General features: G+C 40.8%; 1 protein-coding gene across 4 annotated transcripts in view; it reads right to left on the reverse strand.

The window, feature by feature from the left end:
- The window catches only part of cntn5 (contactin 5), a 324,354-nt gene that overhangs the window by 47,100 nt on the left and 264,163 nt on the right, over positions 1-13,091 (reverse strand). For all 4 annotated transcript variants that reach the window (XM_072694549.1, XM_072694548.1, XM_072694547.1 and 1 more), the window contains one exon: positions 12,688-12,832. In XM_072694549.1, the coding sequence (XP_072550650.1) occupies positions 12,688-12,832 (145 nt within the window). The remainder of the gene's footprint in view (positions 1-12,687; positions 12,833-13,091) is intronic.

Here is a 13,091-nt window from a genome sequence, read left to right on the forward strand (position 1 = left end):
GCTTTTCTTGAATTTTATACTTTTTCTTGGGGTTCACTTCATACTTTATATCAGCACTTTCCAACCTCTCCTCCTGATGCGAGATGCTGTACACTGTCACAAATACAAGATCCCAGAGGAACCACTGGAGGTGGAAACTGAGGAGGAACCTTAAACCTAAAAAAAGGATTTCAGAAGAGAAAGCTTCCTTGAAGGTTCCTCAAAGCACCTTAAGAAATCCCTCCACAGTTTCAAACTGAAGAACCTCCAAAAGTTCCTCAAGGATCTGATAATATGGCGAGAGCTACTGTAGGTCCAGTGATGACACTCATCTTGAGGTTCTGCTCTTTGGCTGAACTTGCTAGGACGGCTCGACCTGGCCATGTTGGTCAGCTGTTCCACTTGTAAATGATTCAGTGGACGGTGGAACGGCTGATTTTTAATAGTTCTGAGATCTTTTTAAACCCCTTTTCAGACTCCTCTGTATCTCCAACCTTCTTTCTGAAGGCCTCAGAGAGCTCTCTGGATCTGGCCATGATGGTGATCTTCTTCACCCCTCACTTCAACCATCAATCAAGAGCAGACCAGACTGAACGTCTGAGGTTTAAATCAGACACTAAGACTCCTCCAGAATAATCCCCTCCAACCACGTTCTGATCATCTGCAGCTGATGTTCTGCTCCTGGTTCTAATTCTGCACATTTGAAGGAATAATACATGTGTGTGTGTATAATAATTTCTATTATTAGAATTTTATCAGTTTTAAATGTGCTGTGTGTGTTTAAACATATTACTATATTACTATATCTGACTATATCTGAATATGAAGACATCCTAATGTATGTATATATATATATATATATATATATATATATATATATATATATATATATATATTGAACAAGTTAATGAACGTTTTGTTTACAAAGCTACACTTTTTCTTTCTCCACCCAATTATGCTCATTCTTTTGTCCATGTTTCAGAGGGAAAGGCTCTGGGATTCTGACGAGGTCTGCGTCTCATACTTTAAAACTAATGGGATTAATACTTTCCATTTAGGATACAAAAGCCTCAGACATTAGCGAAAATCCATGTTAATTACAAACCTTCATTAACTCAGCACAGCTGTCAATGGCAGATAAACGTGGGGCGGCTTCGATCGCACCCTTGCTCCTCTCACCATTGAACTGCCTGCCATCTACCGAGGGCTTCCTTGGCGGCAGCTAATGTCAGAAAATCCTTCTGCGGAAGGAACTGCAGCCTGAGCCATTGAGCCAGGCCAGGAATATGAACGTATCCGAAAATGTGTTAAACAAGTTAAATTAGCAAATTTAGAGTGATAATAATAATAATAACAATAATAATGATTCACCTCATTCAGTGTGATGAACAGAATACATGTCGACCTTTCAACTTTAATTTTAAAGAGATACAAAACCTGATAACCAATAATATTGGGCAATAGTGGCTCAGCGGCTAAAGCTCTGGGCTATTGATGATAGGGTTGTGGGTTTGATACCTGGGTTTGGCAGGGTGCCACTGTTGGGCCCTTGAGCAAGGCCCTTTCCAAGGCCCAGAAGCCAAATTCCATCTGCGTCCATCGCAAATGGTAAATATAACATGTCTATTGGCTGATATAAATAAGTAATAAAAAAATAAATAAACAGTCTCCATTAAACTCAGAGGTGCATTAGAACTGGCTAGTTAAAGTGTAGGTATACCCTGCCTCACTAAGGCTCCCACATCCAACCTGATGCTTATTTACAAAGTCACAAATGGACTGGGCCCTCTCAACCTGACCGAGATGGTCAAAGTGACCTGTAGAGCCCTGTAAGCTTCAAGTACAACTCTGCTTGACCCACCATCCTTCAAAACCATATAAATGACAAGGATCAAGACCCATAGAAAGAGTGGAGGAGACTTCCTCTGAGTGTCCAAACAGATTTCAGAAGCCCACTGAAGGCCAATCTCTTAGGAAAGCATCCAGAAAAACACCAATTATGGGCCGATTAGGATGTCTGCAACTGCACTTATCCCTGTTTCGTGTATTTTAGTAGCTAGATATCGGATATTGTAACTCTTGGTTTGGCCAGTTTTGGTGTTTTGTTAAGCTTGAAAAAGCTTACCCTAGTGATGTGCTGAATGAATTTTGGATAAACTATTGTTCTTTTTCTTTGTTTATTTCTTTATTTTTTGATGCTCCATAAAATTCTTCATTTTTTAGATTTACTTCAAGATGTTTTTTTCTTCGATAAGGTGAAAAAATCGAAGAAGAATCAATTAAAATAATTTAAAAAATGGATAACAAAATGGATCTTTTGAGTCTTTGTCTTAACCACGCTGTTCAGAGCGCCATCTGGTGTCATCAAGGCGTCCCTAATGGACATTATCCCCAGTCGGCAGCAGCAGCAGTGCGTACGTTGAGGTTGAGTTGAGGTTCTGCAGTGTGGAGCTATTTTACAGTGGAACCTGAAAACAGACCATAATATCTGACCCTTTATAAAACCATCACTGAAACGCTCTGTTTTACCAGCGGGAGAACCGCAGAACCGCTCACTCGCCTTCCTCTGTTCTTAAACCAGCACTGAGAACCCGTTCAGAACCGAGTCGAGGCTAACGCTAATGCTAACACACACACATGCAATAGAAACCCCAATCACACACACACAGCACATTCACCCACTATAAACCAGTTACTACACACCAGTAGACCAACAACCACAGATACCACACACACCACTACACACACACACACACACAGGAAGTGATTAGACTGCAGTGTTGTAAAGGAGCTGGGAGAGTCAGACTGGATTATCAGATATTAAACACTATAAAACATCATTTTAAGAAAAGTCTCGACTAAACTAAATCAGTCAGTCCAGAATGTCTGATTATACTAAGACTAGACTAAATCAGATCGGATAGGTAATGGCTGATACTCAGCATTAAGAGACTGGAATAGGACTGGAAAGAGAGGGGGGGTTATCTGATCTGATCGAGACATCCCCAGTTTCCTCAACTGCTACAAGTCAAAGAATCCTTGATTAAACCATACAGAGATCATGGGACTCCTAACACCTGTGCAAGGCCTGGTAGACCACTAAAACTGCCCCATCAGATCGGAACAAACAGCAGAAGCCAAACAAATGTATCAGATCACATGCACTCCAAGTCCATTTATCATCTCCTTACCTGTGTTATGCGCTATCCTGGGGACGCCCATCCCCACTCATCCATCAGTGGACCTTTAAGTGACCATCTACAAACAAACATCTATCACACACACCAGACAACATACTCCCAATTATGAGACGTAAGGCAGAGCACATGATTCCACACAGTGCTGACCTCCACAGTACGTCATACTGAGATTCCTGTATCTCTTACAGTGGACAGTCCAGTTACTGGAAGGGCAAACAGCGCCTGACTGCAGGCCGCAGCATTACGCCTAAATTATTGATTTGAGGGAATGGAACTAAGGCTTGATAAGCAGTAGTAAGTGGAGAAGGTGTCAAGGTGAGAACTTGCTTTGTGCTGCGTGTGAACATTTTTAGCACACCTCTGTGCTCAGAGCCGAGTGTGTGTGTGTGTGTGTGTGTATTGTCCTGGACTTGTTGGCTAGCAAACCCATTTTACAGGACCATTTTAAAAGAGCATGCAAGTCCCAGTGGCTATTTCTCAGAATAAATTGCCTGCTTTGCAACACCTCCACTGTCAGCAGAAAAGGCTTGTAAATAATTTCAGTGTGTCCACTTGCAGGCAAGCAGGGCCCATGATAAATATGTGGAGGGTCAGGGACCAAAAGTGTGCAGCACCTGTTAGATACGGCTCTGTGCATGTGTGCATGTGTGTGTGTCTGTATGTACAGTATAGTATGTCTTTAGCCTCCCTGTTGTGTTCCCGTCAGGATTGGTCTCTAAATTTCTCTCTGAATAAGGTCGTAAATTGACATTATTTTCATTCATAACATTGTTTTCATTAAAATTTCCTTTGTTTTTCCATCAAATTTGGGTTAAATTAATTTTTTATTATATTTTAAATTAAATGAAAAAAAAATATTGTTGGTCCCAGTCATGGGCGACACTATAATATGTGTATTAAATAGAGTTCAGGCACATGATCAACCATCAGATGAACACTTTTTCTCGATGTCCCAATCTGATCCAGCGATTCAGGCATTTTTAATAGATCAAGTATTGACCTTTAAGGTTCCAATCCACTTCCAATTCTTAGAAAGTCCCAAACTTCTCACTTCTTGGAAAGCTACCCTAGACAGAGTTCATCTGTGACATGATTTCAGTGAGTAAAACTAATCAGAGCTTTATTTGAACTGATAAGATTGGCAACGTTACCAGTTACGGCCGATAATCAGCATTAAGAGACTTGGATCGGCTTGGGGGGGGTAAATAACCCTGATCAGGACTCCTTCACATCTTCACACACATATGGAGGCATGGCAAGATCTTAAGGAATTCTGTGGGATTCAGGATTATTACGATTTTTTGTCCCAAAGGAAATAACACCTGAGCAACCACCTGAGACAACACTGCAACCACCTTGGACAGCAAAGCAACTGCCTAGCCATGACTAACCAACTCCACAGCATCCGTCCCTGCCTGAAAGTCTTTTTCTCGATGTCCCAGTCTGATACAGCGACTCCCAAAAGTCCCAAACTTCTCACTTCCTGGAAAGCTACCCTAGACAGAGTTCATCTGTGACATGATTTCAGTGAGTAAAACTAATCAGAGCTTTATTTGAACTGATAAGATTGGCAACGTTACCAGTTAGCAGCTAAAACAAAAGCTAAATCTACAGCTGGTTCTAAAGCTAACTCTCCATTCCACCTTAAAAAGTGCTGATCTTGGCAAGATCTTAAGGAATTCTGTGGGATTCAGGACTATTACGATTTTTTGTCGCAAAGGAAATCCAGAGCAACTACCTGAGCAACCACCTGAGACAACACTGCAACCATCTTGGACAGCAAAGCAACTGCCTTGCCACTACTAACCAACTCTACAGCATCCGTCCCTGCCTGGAAGTCTGAACTACTTAAACTGCACAATCATAATTGTGCTTTTCCTTCAGGAAATACGCTTCTCCGGCTGCTCCTGTTGTTCTTTAATGTGTTTGATAACTGCGACTTCTCAGGCTTAGCAGATGAAGAGGGCAGGATTCTCATCTCTCACAGAGCAGCAGAGCTTTCATCTTCAGCCAAAAGAAGAACTCTGGCCTCCTTTTCACCCTGCATATGCTGCTAGCTCAGGTTCACGTTTGAATTAGCATATAATTACAAAGATCAAAGTAATCATGCATGCAACTAAGGTTGTCCATTAGTGTAACATTATGCACTTAGGCCTGATAATGTCAGCTAGTTAAATGACTGTCGGAGCAGAATTTAAAAAAAAGGACGAATCTTTTTAAAAGTGTGCATCAGAAAATAGTTTGCGCCTTCATTACCATCTTGTCATGAGTAAATTTCAACAAGCGCAGTGTCAAGAGACGCCATGTTCAAAAACAAGCAAGGTGTGAAATCACAGTACAACATAACCGGGTGCAGTGAGATATGGAAAACTCCCCTCCTCCATCCCCCTCCCTCTGTCTCTCTCTCTCTCTCTCTCTCTCTCTTTCTCTTTTTACTGTTACTCCCTCTCCCTCATACACATACACAGAGACATTTTAACTATGCTCATATATATTGTACAATTATATATATAAATATACACATATATATATTTATATATAATTTCATCACCCTAATACAGTCCATGCCATGATATCTTGCTAGCCAAGGCTGGCTACTCCCAACTATTAGCTAGATGGTCATAATATTCTGATATGTGTAAAACGCATATATAAATGCACATGCACTGTATACACTATAAGGACAAAAGTATTTGGACACCTGCTCATTCATTTTTTTTTTTCTGAAATCAAGGGTATTTAAAAATAGAGCTGATTCTGCTTTTGTTAGAGTTCATAATTGTCTCTACTGTCCAGGAAAATGGATGTATATATTGTTTTTTCATTTGATGACGACTGACTGGTGTGCTCGCTTATACATGCAGCAAACCCCGTGACAGTGGGTGTAGGGTGGTGGCATCTCGGAAACTGCTAAATAAGTGGGATTTTCAAGGGCGGCCGTAGTGTAGGTGTACTGACAGTGGTCTTCTGCCTCCCAGTGGCAGAACGGTGGTGCCCCAAGGGCCACTGATGCCTGAGGGGACGATGACTCCAGCGAGTGGGAGCAATGAACAAGTTCCATCGCCTTAATACAGTCCATGCCACGATATCTCGCTACAGTTATCAGAGCCAAGGCTGGCTATTCCCAACTATTAGCTAGATTGTCATAATATTCTCATATGTGTATAATGCATATATGAATGCACATGCGCTGTATACACTATAAGGACAAAAGTATTCAGACACCTGATCATTCATTGTTTTTTTTTTATATAATCAAGGGTATTTAAAAAGAGCTGATCCTGCTTTTGTTGGAGTAACTGTATCTACTGTCCAGGAAGAAGGCTTTCTACTAGATTTTGGATGAGCATTGCTGTGAGGATTTGATTGCATTCAATGACAAGAGCATTAGTGAGGTCAGGATGTTGAATGATGATCACTACCCCACCTCATCATCCCCAGCTCCACAACTCATCACAAAAAGTACTGGATGAAGCTCTACCACCATCATTCCAGTGAACACAGTTCTTCCACTGCTCCAAAGCTCAATGCTGTTTTTTTTTTACCCCTCTAGCCCACACCTGGCATTAGGCAGCATGGTGCCAGTAAGTTCATGTTTATTATCTGATCCAGAGAGTCCCATTCTATTCTTTTTTAGTAACCATGATTTAGGAAAAAACGGCGATGGAGCAGGTGTCCCAATATTTTTGTCTATATAATGTGGCTTTGTCACATCCTTTATAGCATCTTTGTGTTTCCAATTTTTCTTTTGTTTGGTTTAATGATCGTTATATGAGAAACCTGTAAATTTAGTTGCCTACTTCTTTGTTCTGGCATTGCGTAACACAAATACAACCATGAGAAAACAACCTACTGTATCTTCAGCAGGCTAACTGAGGCATAAAACACAAGAGCATACACGTCTAACTGCTTTGAGAGAGCAGCTATAATTAAAAACAATGCTTTCACTTACATTTTTATCTCTTTTAACTCCAGCTGTAACCAATCAAATTTGCATAAAATGTGTCCATCAGCATGCACAGGCTGTAGCACTAAATGCTATGTTGAAAATAGTAATATCACTGGTCATATACTAGGTTACCCCCCCCCCCCAAAAAAAAACAAAAAAAAAAACACTGTAACACTGATCTGATCTGGTCTATATCTTATCTATAAATAATCTAATCCCACAGTTTAGATCAGACGAGCTGCTGATGAATCGGCTCATTTATTTTCAGTATCAGATTCTATAATCAGACAGATTATAGAATCTGTCTGATTATAGACTGACTGATTTAGTTTAGTCGAGACTTTTCTTAAAATTATGTTTTATAGTGTTTAATATCTGATAATCCAGTCTGACTCTCCTCCCTGACCAATCAGCTCCCAGCTCCTTTACAACACTGCAGTCTGATCACTTCCTGTGTGTGTGTGTGTATGAGTGTGTGTAGTGGTACACACTCTGGACTGGTATCTGTGGTTGTTGGTCTACTGGTTTGGGGTTTCTATAGCATGTGTGTGTGTGTGTTAGCATTAGCGTTAGCCTCCACTCGGTTCTGAACAGGTTATTCAATGTTGGTTCATAAACAGAGAAAGGCGAGTGAGCGGTTCTCCGGTTCTCCCGCTGGTAAAACAGAGCGTTTCAGTGAGAGTTTTATAAAGGGTCAGATATTATGGTCTGTTTTCAGGTTCCACTGTAAAATCCACACTGCAGAACTTCAACTCCTTTATTTACCTTCTGAGAATGTGCGCACTGCTGCTACAGTGGCCGGCAGGGGATGATGTCCGTTAGGGGCGCCTTGAGGACACCAGATGCTTAAAAAAAGACTAGGAAATTGATCTGAGATTAAAATAGCCGATACCCGATACATTAAAGTATGCCTGGATCGGCTCAGCCCGGCTTAATGCATGTAGAGTGAGATTTGTGCCAGTTTGGACACAAGACAAGTAAAGCTCAAACCCAGATTGTCTGATCTGAAATCTCAACCTCACCACAGCCTCATGCTGATAATACTACTACCTGGCCTGACATCTCTCTTCTCAGCTCCTCCTCCAGTCACAACCAGCTACTCCTTCCCGCCACCAAGGCGAAGTGCAGCTGAAGCAGAACAAAGGGATGGAGATTCCACATGCATCTTTAATGTATCTGCACAGGGTTAACTTCCTCCACACGCCACAATACTGTCAAACTGTGCAGCCCTGCCAAGGTGCTTAATGTACGTCTGGTGGTCTAACGTAAAATATGGATACCACTTACTCAGGAATGGCCGAATGAGCGGTACATCATATGAGCTCTCTCATATGACTTTCTATCTGCCTAGGCATGCTGCCCCATGACATCACTGCATCTTGTTACTGCAAGATAGACTGCTATCAAATCTCAAATATCACGCTCTTTCAGGATTTCTGTTCCCCAGGAGCGGCGAGAGAAGCGATCAAATCAAACGGCATCGATTAGGCGGCCGCTCTGCTTGGAGCGCCTGAGATGAATCTGTTGGAGGAGCTGCGTTAATAAACATGGGGCTCTCTCGCAGAGTCTCAGCCAAGCGCACTCGACAGGGCCCGATAACTTCTGTTCCGTCACTCACGCTGACTGACAAGCGCTCTCCATCAGCAGCCTCCGCACTCGCTAGCTTTTATCTGCATCCCCCTCCTCATTCCGCATGATACACGGATAGATAGAGAGACTCGGAGATGTCAGTGCGCTCAGAGGAGGAAGATCCGGAATATTACAGCTTCACAGGCTCAGCGGAGGTAAATAAGGCTGTACACTCTGCTTCACTTACTGTGACCATGATGGCCATTTCACAGCAAGTGCCTAACTAGAAGGCCTACAATAAACACAAAGCCTGGGATATGCTACTGTGTGCAGTGGCATAATTCCAGAAACTAAGAATTTCCAATTTTGGAGAAGTCTGGTTTGGAAATAGTCCTTAAATCTACTATATGTCCAAATATTTGTGGACACTCCTTGTAATGAATGAACTTAGCTACTTTAAGTTGCACACTTTGCTGACACAGATGTGCAAATACACAAACACAGTCACATAAAGAAGTACCGCCAATAGAATAGGACTCTCTGAAACAGATAATAAACATGAACCTATTGGCACCATGCTGCCTAATGCCAGGGGTGGGCTAGAGGGGTATAAAGGCCCCCATCATTAAGCTGTGGAGCTGTGAAAGAACTCTATTCTCTGGAATGATGGTGGTGGAGCTCCATCCAGTACTTTTTGGATGAGTTGGGGAACTGGGGATGAGTTGAGGTGATTCTCATCCAACATCCTGAACTCACTAGCACTGTTGTTGCCAATGCAATCAAATCCTCACAGCTATGCTTCTCCAAAGTCTAGTAGAAAGCCATTTCCCCTGGACAGTAGAGACTGTTATTCCAACAAAAGCAGGATAAACTCTTTAGTACCCTTGATATCATAAGAAACAATAAATGACAAGGTGTCCCAATACTTTTGTCCATGTAGTGTACAGTATATACTTACGAAATCATATTTTAAAGTCTTAAACATATGAGAACATGATATGTAAAGCTACACTCATACAATAAAGTTTCTAATAAAGTGCTTGGTGAGGGTATTTACACAGGTCTAATTAGTACATAAATGCACTAATTTTGGAGGAAGGTGAGAATTCAGAGGATCTAATCAATTCTTCATTATAGGAAATTAGGCATATTAATAAATGAATCTCGGCAAACACACAGTCACTGCTGAAATACAGTGACGGGAAACAAATATTTTGTTAATGTTATTTCATCGACTGGCAGTGGATATACACACAGTTTTGTGACCAAATGAATAAATATAGATATTTTAAAAATTAAACTGATAAAATGATTCAGACACTACATGTTAATAATAATAGCATTCTGTTACAGAGCCGTTATTGACATTGCAGCTTTGAGGGATCTAGTAATTAGCGCTTTCCAGCATTGTGCATTCAGTCTGTTTTAAAATATTATTCACTACATTCTGTGTCCATCTTTTGGTGTTACGTTTGTTCTGTTCTTCCCTATCTGGCCTGGCTCCCTGGCTACCAACCAGCCTCTGGTGGCTTTCATGTTTTGCCCATGTTAGTTTGTCACGTTTGTTTTGTTTATTCATTATTCCTTGTTATTGCTGCATTCTTTATTTTCCCCCGTCATTGTCCTAGCCAGTCATGACACAAGACTTGCCTGTGCAACCAAACATGTTTGAAAACAGTATAGAAAAATCCAATTCAGCTTCTTCCCAGGAAAATCCATCCAGTTGTTTTTTGGGTTTGTTTGTGAAAGTACTGCATAATCAACGGAGTAACGGTGACTGTAAATGAGGGAATAACCAGGAAGCTGATTGGCTCTGTTTGCTGAGGGGTGGGGCTTTATCTGTAAACAGACGCTGATGTTCAGTGTCATGAGAACTCCCATCATATGGCTGCCGTCCTCATTTATAACATCTCTGGTTGAACTGGATACTTGGACAGTTCTATGCCTCTTAGTCGGTCCAGGTGTTTTGGAATTATTATTAATTATTATTATTATATAATAACTCATTTGCTGTGGAACTACTTCTTGGTGGACGGATCTGACAGTGTTAAATTCAATATTTCATTTATTTCATTCCTTTATGTTGTATTAAAGCTTAAATATAAAATCTGCACAGTCAAAATTACTCTGCTTGTGAGATGAGCCACGATTAAGAAATAATTGCTATATAATTACGGAAAAAAAATAAAAATAAATAATGTATATTAAGGGTCACCATCCTTTTGTTCTCAGCAGCAGTAACAGGAAAAGTAGTTGTGTTAGAGCACAGAAAACTCTCCCAGGAGGCAAACTGGAGGACAATGCTCTGAAATCTGTGTTCTGTGTGGAGAACAGAGGCCTGGCTACTCATTGTTTCAGCATCAAAGAGCCGAGAAACAGCGCAGCCAATACCCCGGCATGCAGGGAGTTCGCTTACAATCTGACGATTGATCAGCTTCAGGGCTTCTGAGGTTGCCATAGGCATCACGTTCTTCATGTTTCTCACAGTGGACTGGTAGCAGAATCGACTGCATCTTTAATTTACTTGTTTGGTAAAAGGTTCTGGGATGGCCATTGTTTATCCAGGAGCCGGTTTTGATCCTTCATTCCTTTCACAGTTGGCCTGGTTTACGGATGTATAGAGCCAGAGCAGGTCGACATCCATCAATTTAGATGTAAAACAGCTTCATTGGGGCTTTACTGGAATACATTTCACGGCGCACACAAACATGATGCAGCCACAGCGTGAGACATGTAATCAGCAGCATAAACACTGATTAAGAGTGTGTTCAGTGTGCATTAATGTAAATTTATGCACGCTGATGAGCACATTTTAAATGGCACGACGAGTCGGAATCAATTAAAGACTCGGACCCTGAGGAGTATCACTGCACAGAATGAAAGTAATAATGACCGCACTCCCATGCAGAATCAATAGGGCCTCAAAGGCACAAAACGATAAACTCTGGAAGCGCAGGAGAGGATCTGAGTAGGGGTCCATCGGTCATGAATTTTAATGGCAGATTTCTAGTCTGACTTCTTCACAGACAAATCGACCGATGGCTGATTTCTCTGGATGAATTTCACTTTTTATTTTTTTTTATTTTTTTAAAAGCAATCGCCAAAAAAGTTTATTTTTTTCTGTTTGTTTGTTTTTTAATCTGATTCAGAAATACTTTATTGATCCCAGGAGGGAAACTGCAGTTGTTACAGTTGCAACTGTAACAGTCTATAAAATAAACACTATATAAAATAAGCACTATAAAATAAGCACTATATAAATTAACACTCTACAAAATAAGCACTATATGAATAAAGACTATAAAATAAACACTATAAAATAAACTTGTTAAAAAATAAGCACTATATAAAATAAACACTATAAAATAAGCACTATATAAATAAACACTCTATAAAATAAGCACTATATAAATAAACACTCTATAAAAAGCACTATATAAAATAAACACTAAAATAAACACTCTATAAATAAACACTATATTTACTGTGTAAATTAAATTGAAAACAAAGAGAGAAAAAATTGAGAACTTGAAATATATACATATATATAAATTATATGACTATAGTAAAGTGCCACAGTGGTAATAACTGTCATAATAAATATGGAAAATAATTGCACTCTAGTTATTGCACACATATTAAATTGAATTTCACTACTGTTATTATTGCACATAGGAAAAGTATAATTTGAGTATTGAAGAACCATAGTGTCACACACTGAGGGAGGAGTTATAGAGTTTGATGGCCACAGGTAGGAATGACCTCCTGTGGCGCTCTGTGGTGCATTTCAGTAGAATGAGTCTCGCACTGAATGTGCTCCTGTGTCCGATCACCGTGTTGTAGAGAGGGTGGGAGCCGTTATCCATAATAGCAATAGGCTTGAACTTTGTAAAACTAATCTTTAACTGGTGAAAAACTGGCACATAAACAAGCATACCCCTTCACAGATCAGCCAAGATAAACAGAACCCATTCCTGACCACACACTCACCTCCTGCTGGCCTGGACTCTCCTGTCTCCTTTCTTCCATGTGATTCTGGGCTTGGGAGAAGCTCGTGGCCTGCACTCCAGAGAAACATCTTTGCCCATGGTGGCGATGACAGTCACCGTGTTAGTGTTGAACATGGGAGCTGAAGCTAGCAAAAACACAGGAATGTACAGTTAGCCGTCAGGACCTGCAGACAGACGTACGCTCTTCCACAGAACTACAGGCTATGGTAAAGCTGCTTTAAGGAGATACAAGGAGATACGCCGCACCTTGGCTATATTCCTAGACCATTGCCAGAGTTACTCTACATAAAGGCTTGGATGTTTACACAGAATAAGCTACCGGAGTTACTCTACATTGCGGCCAACCAGCGAAGTGGCTCTACAAGTGGCTCCCTCATCGCATTT

Source organism: Salminus brasiliensis, chromosome 13 (genome assembly GCF_030463535.1).
Source record: "Salminus brasiliensis chromosome 13, fSalBra1.hap2, whole genome shotgun sequence".
NCBI lineage: Eukaryota > Metazoa > Chordata > Actinopteri > Characiformes > Bryconidae > Salminus > Salminus brasiliensis.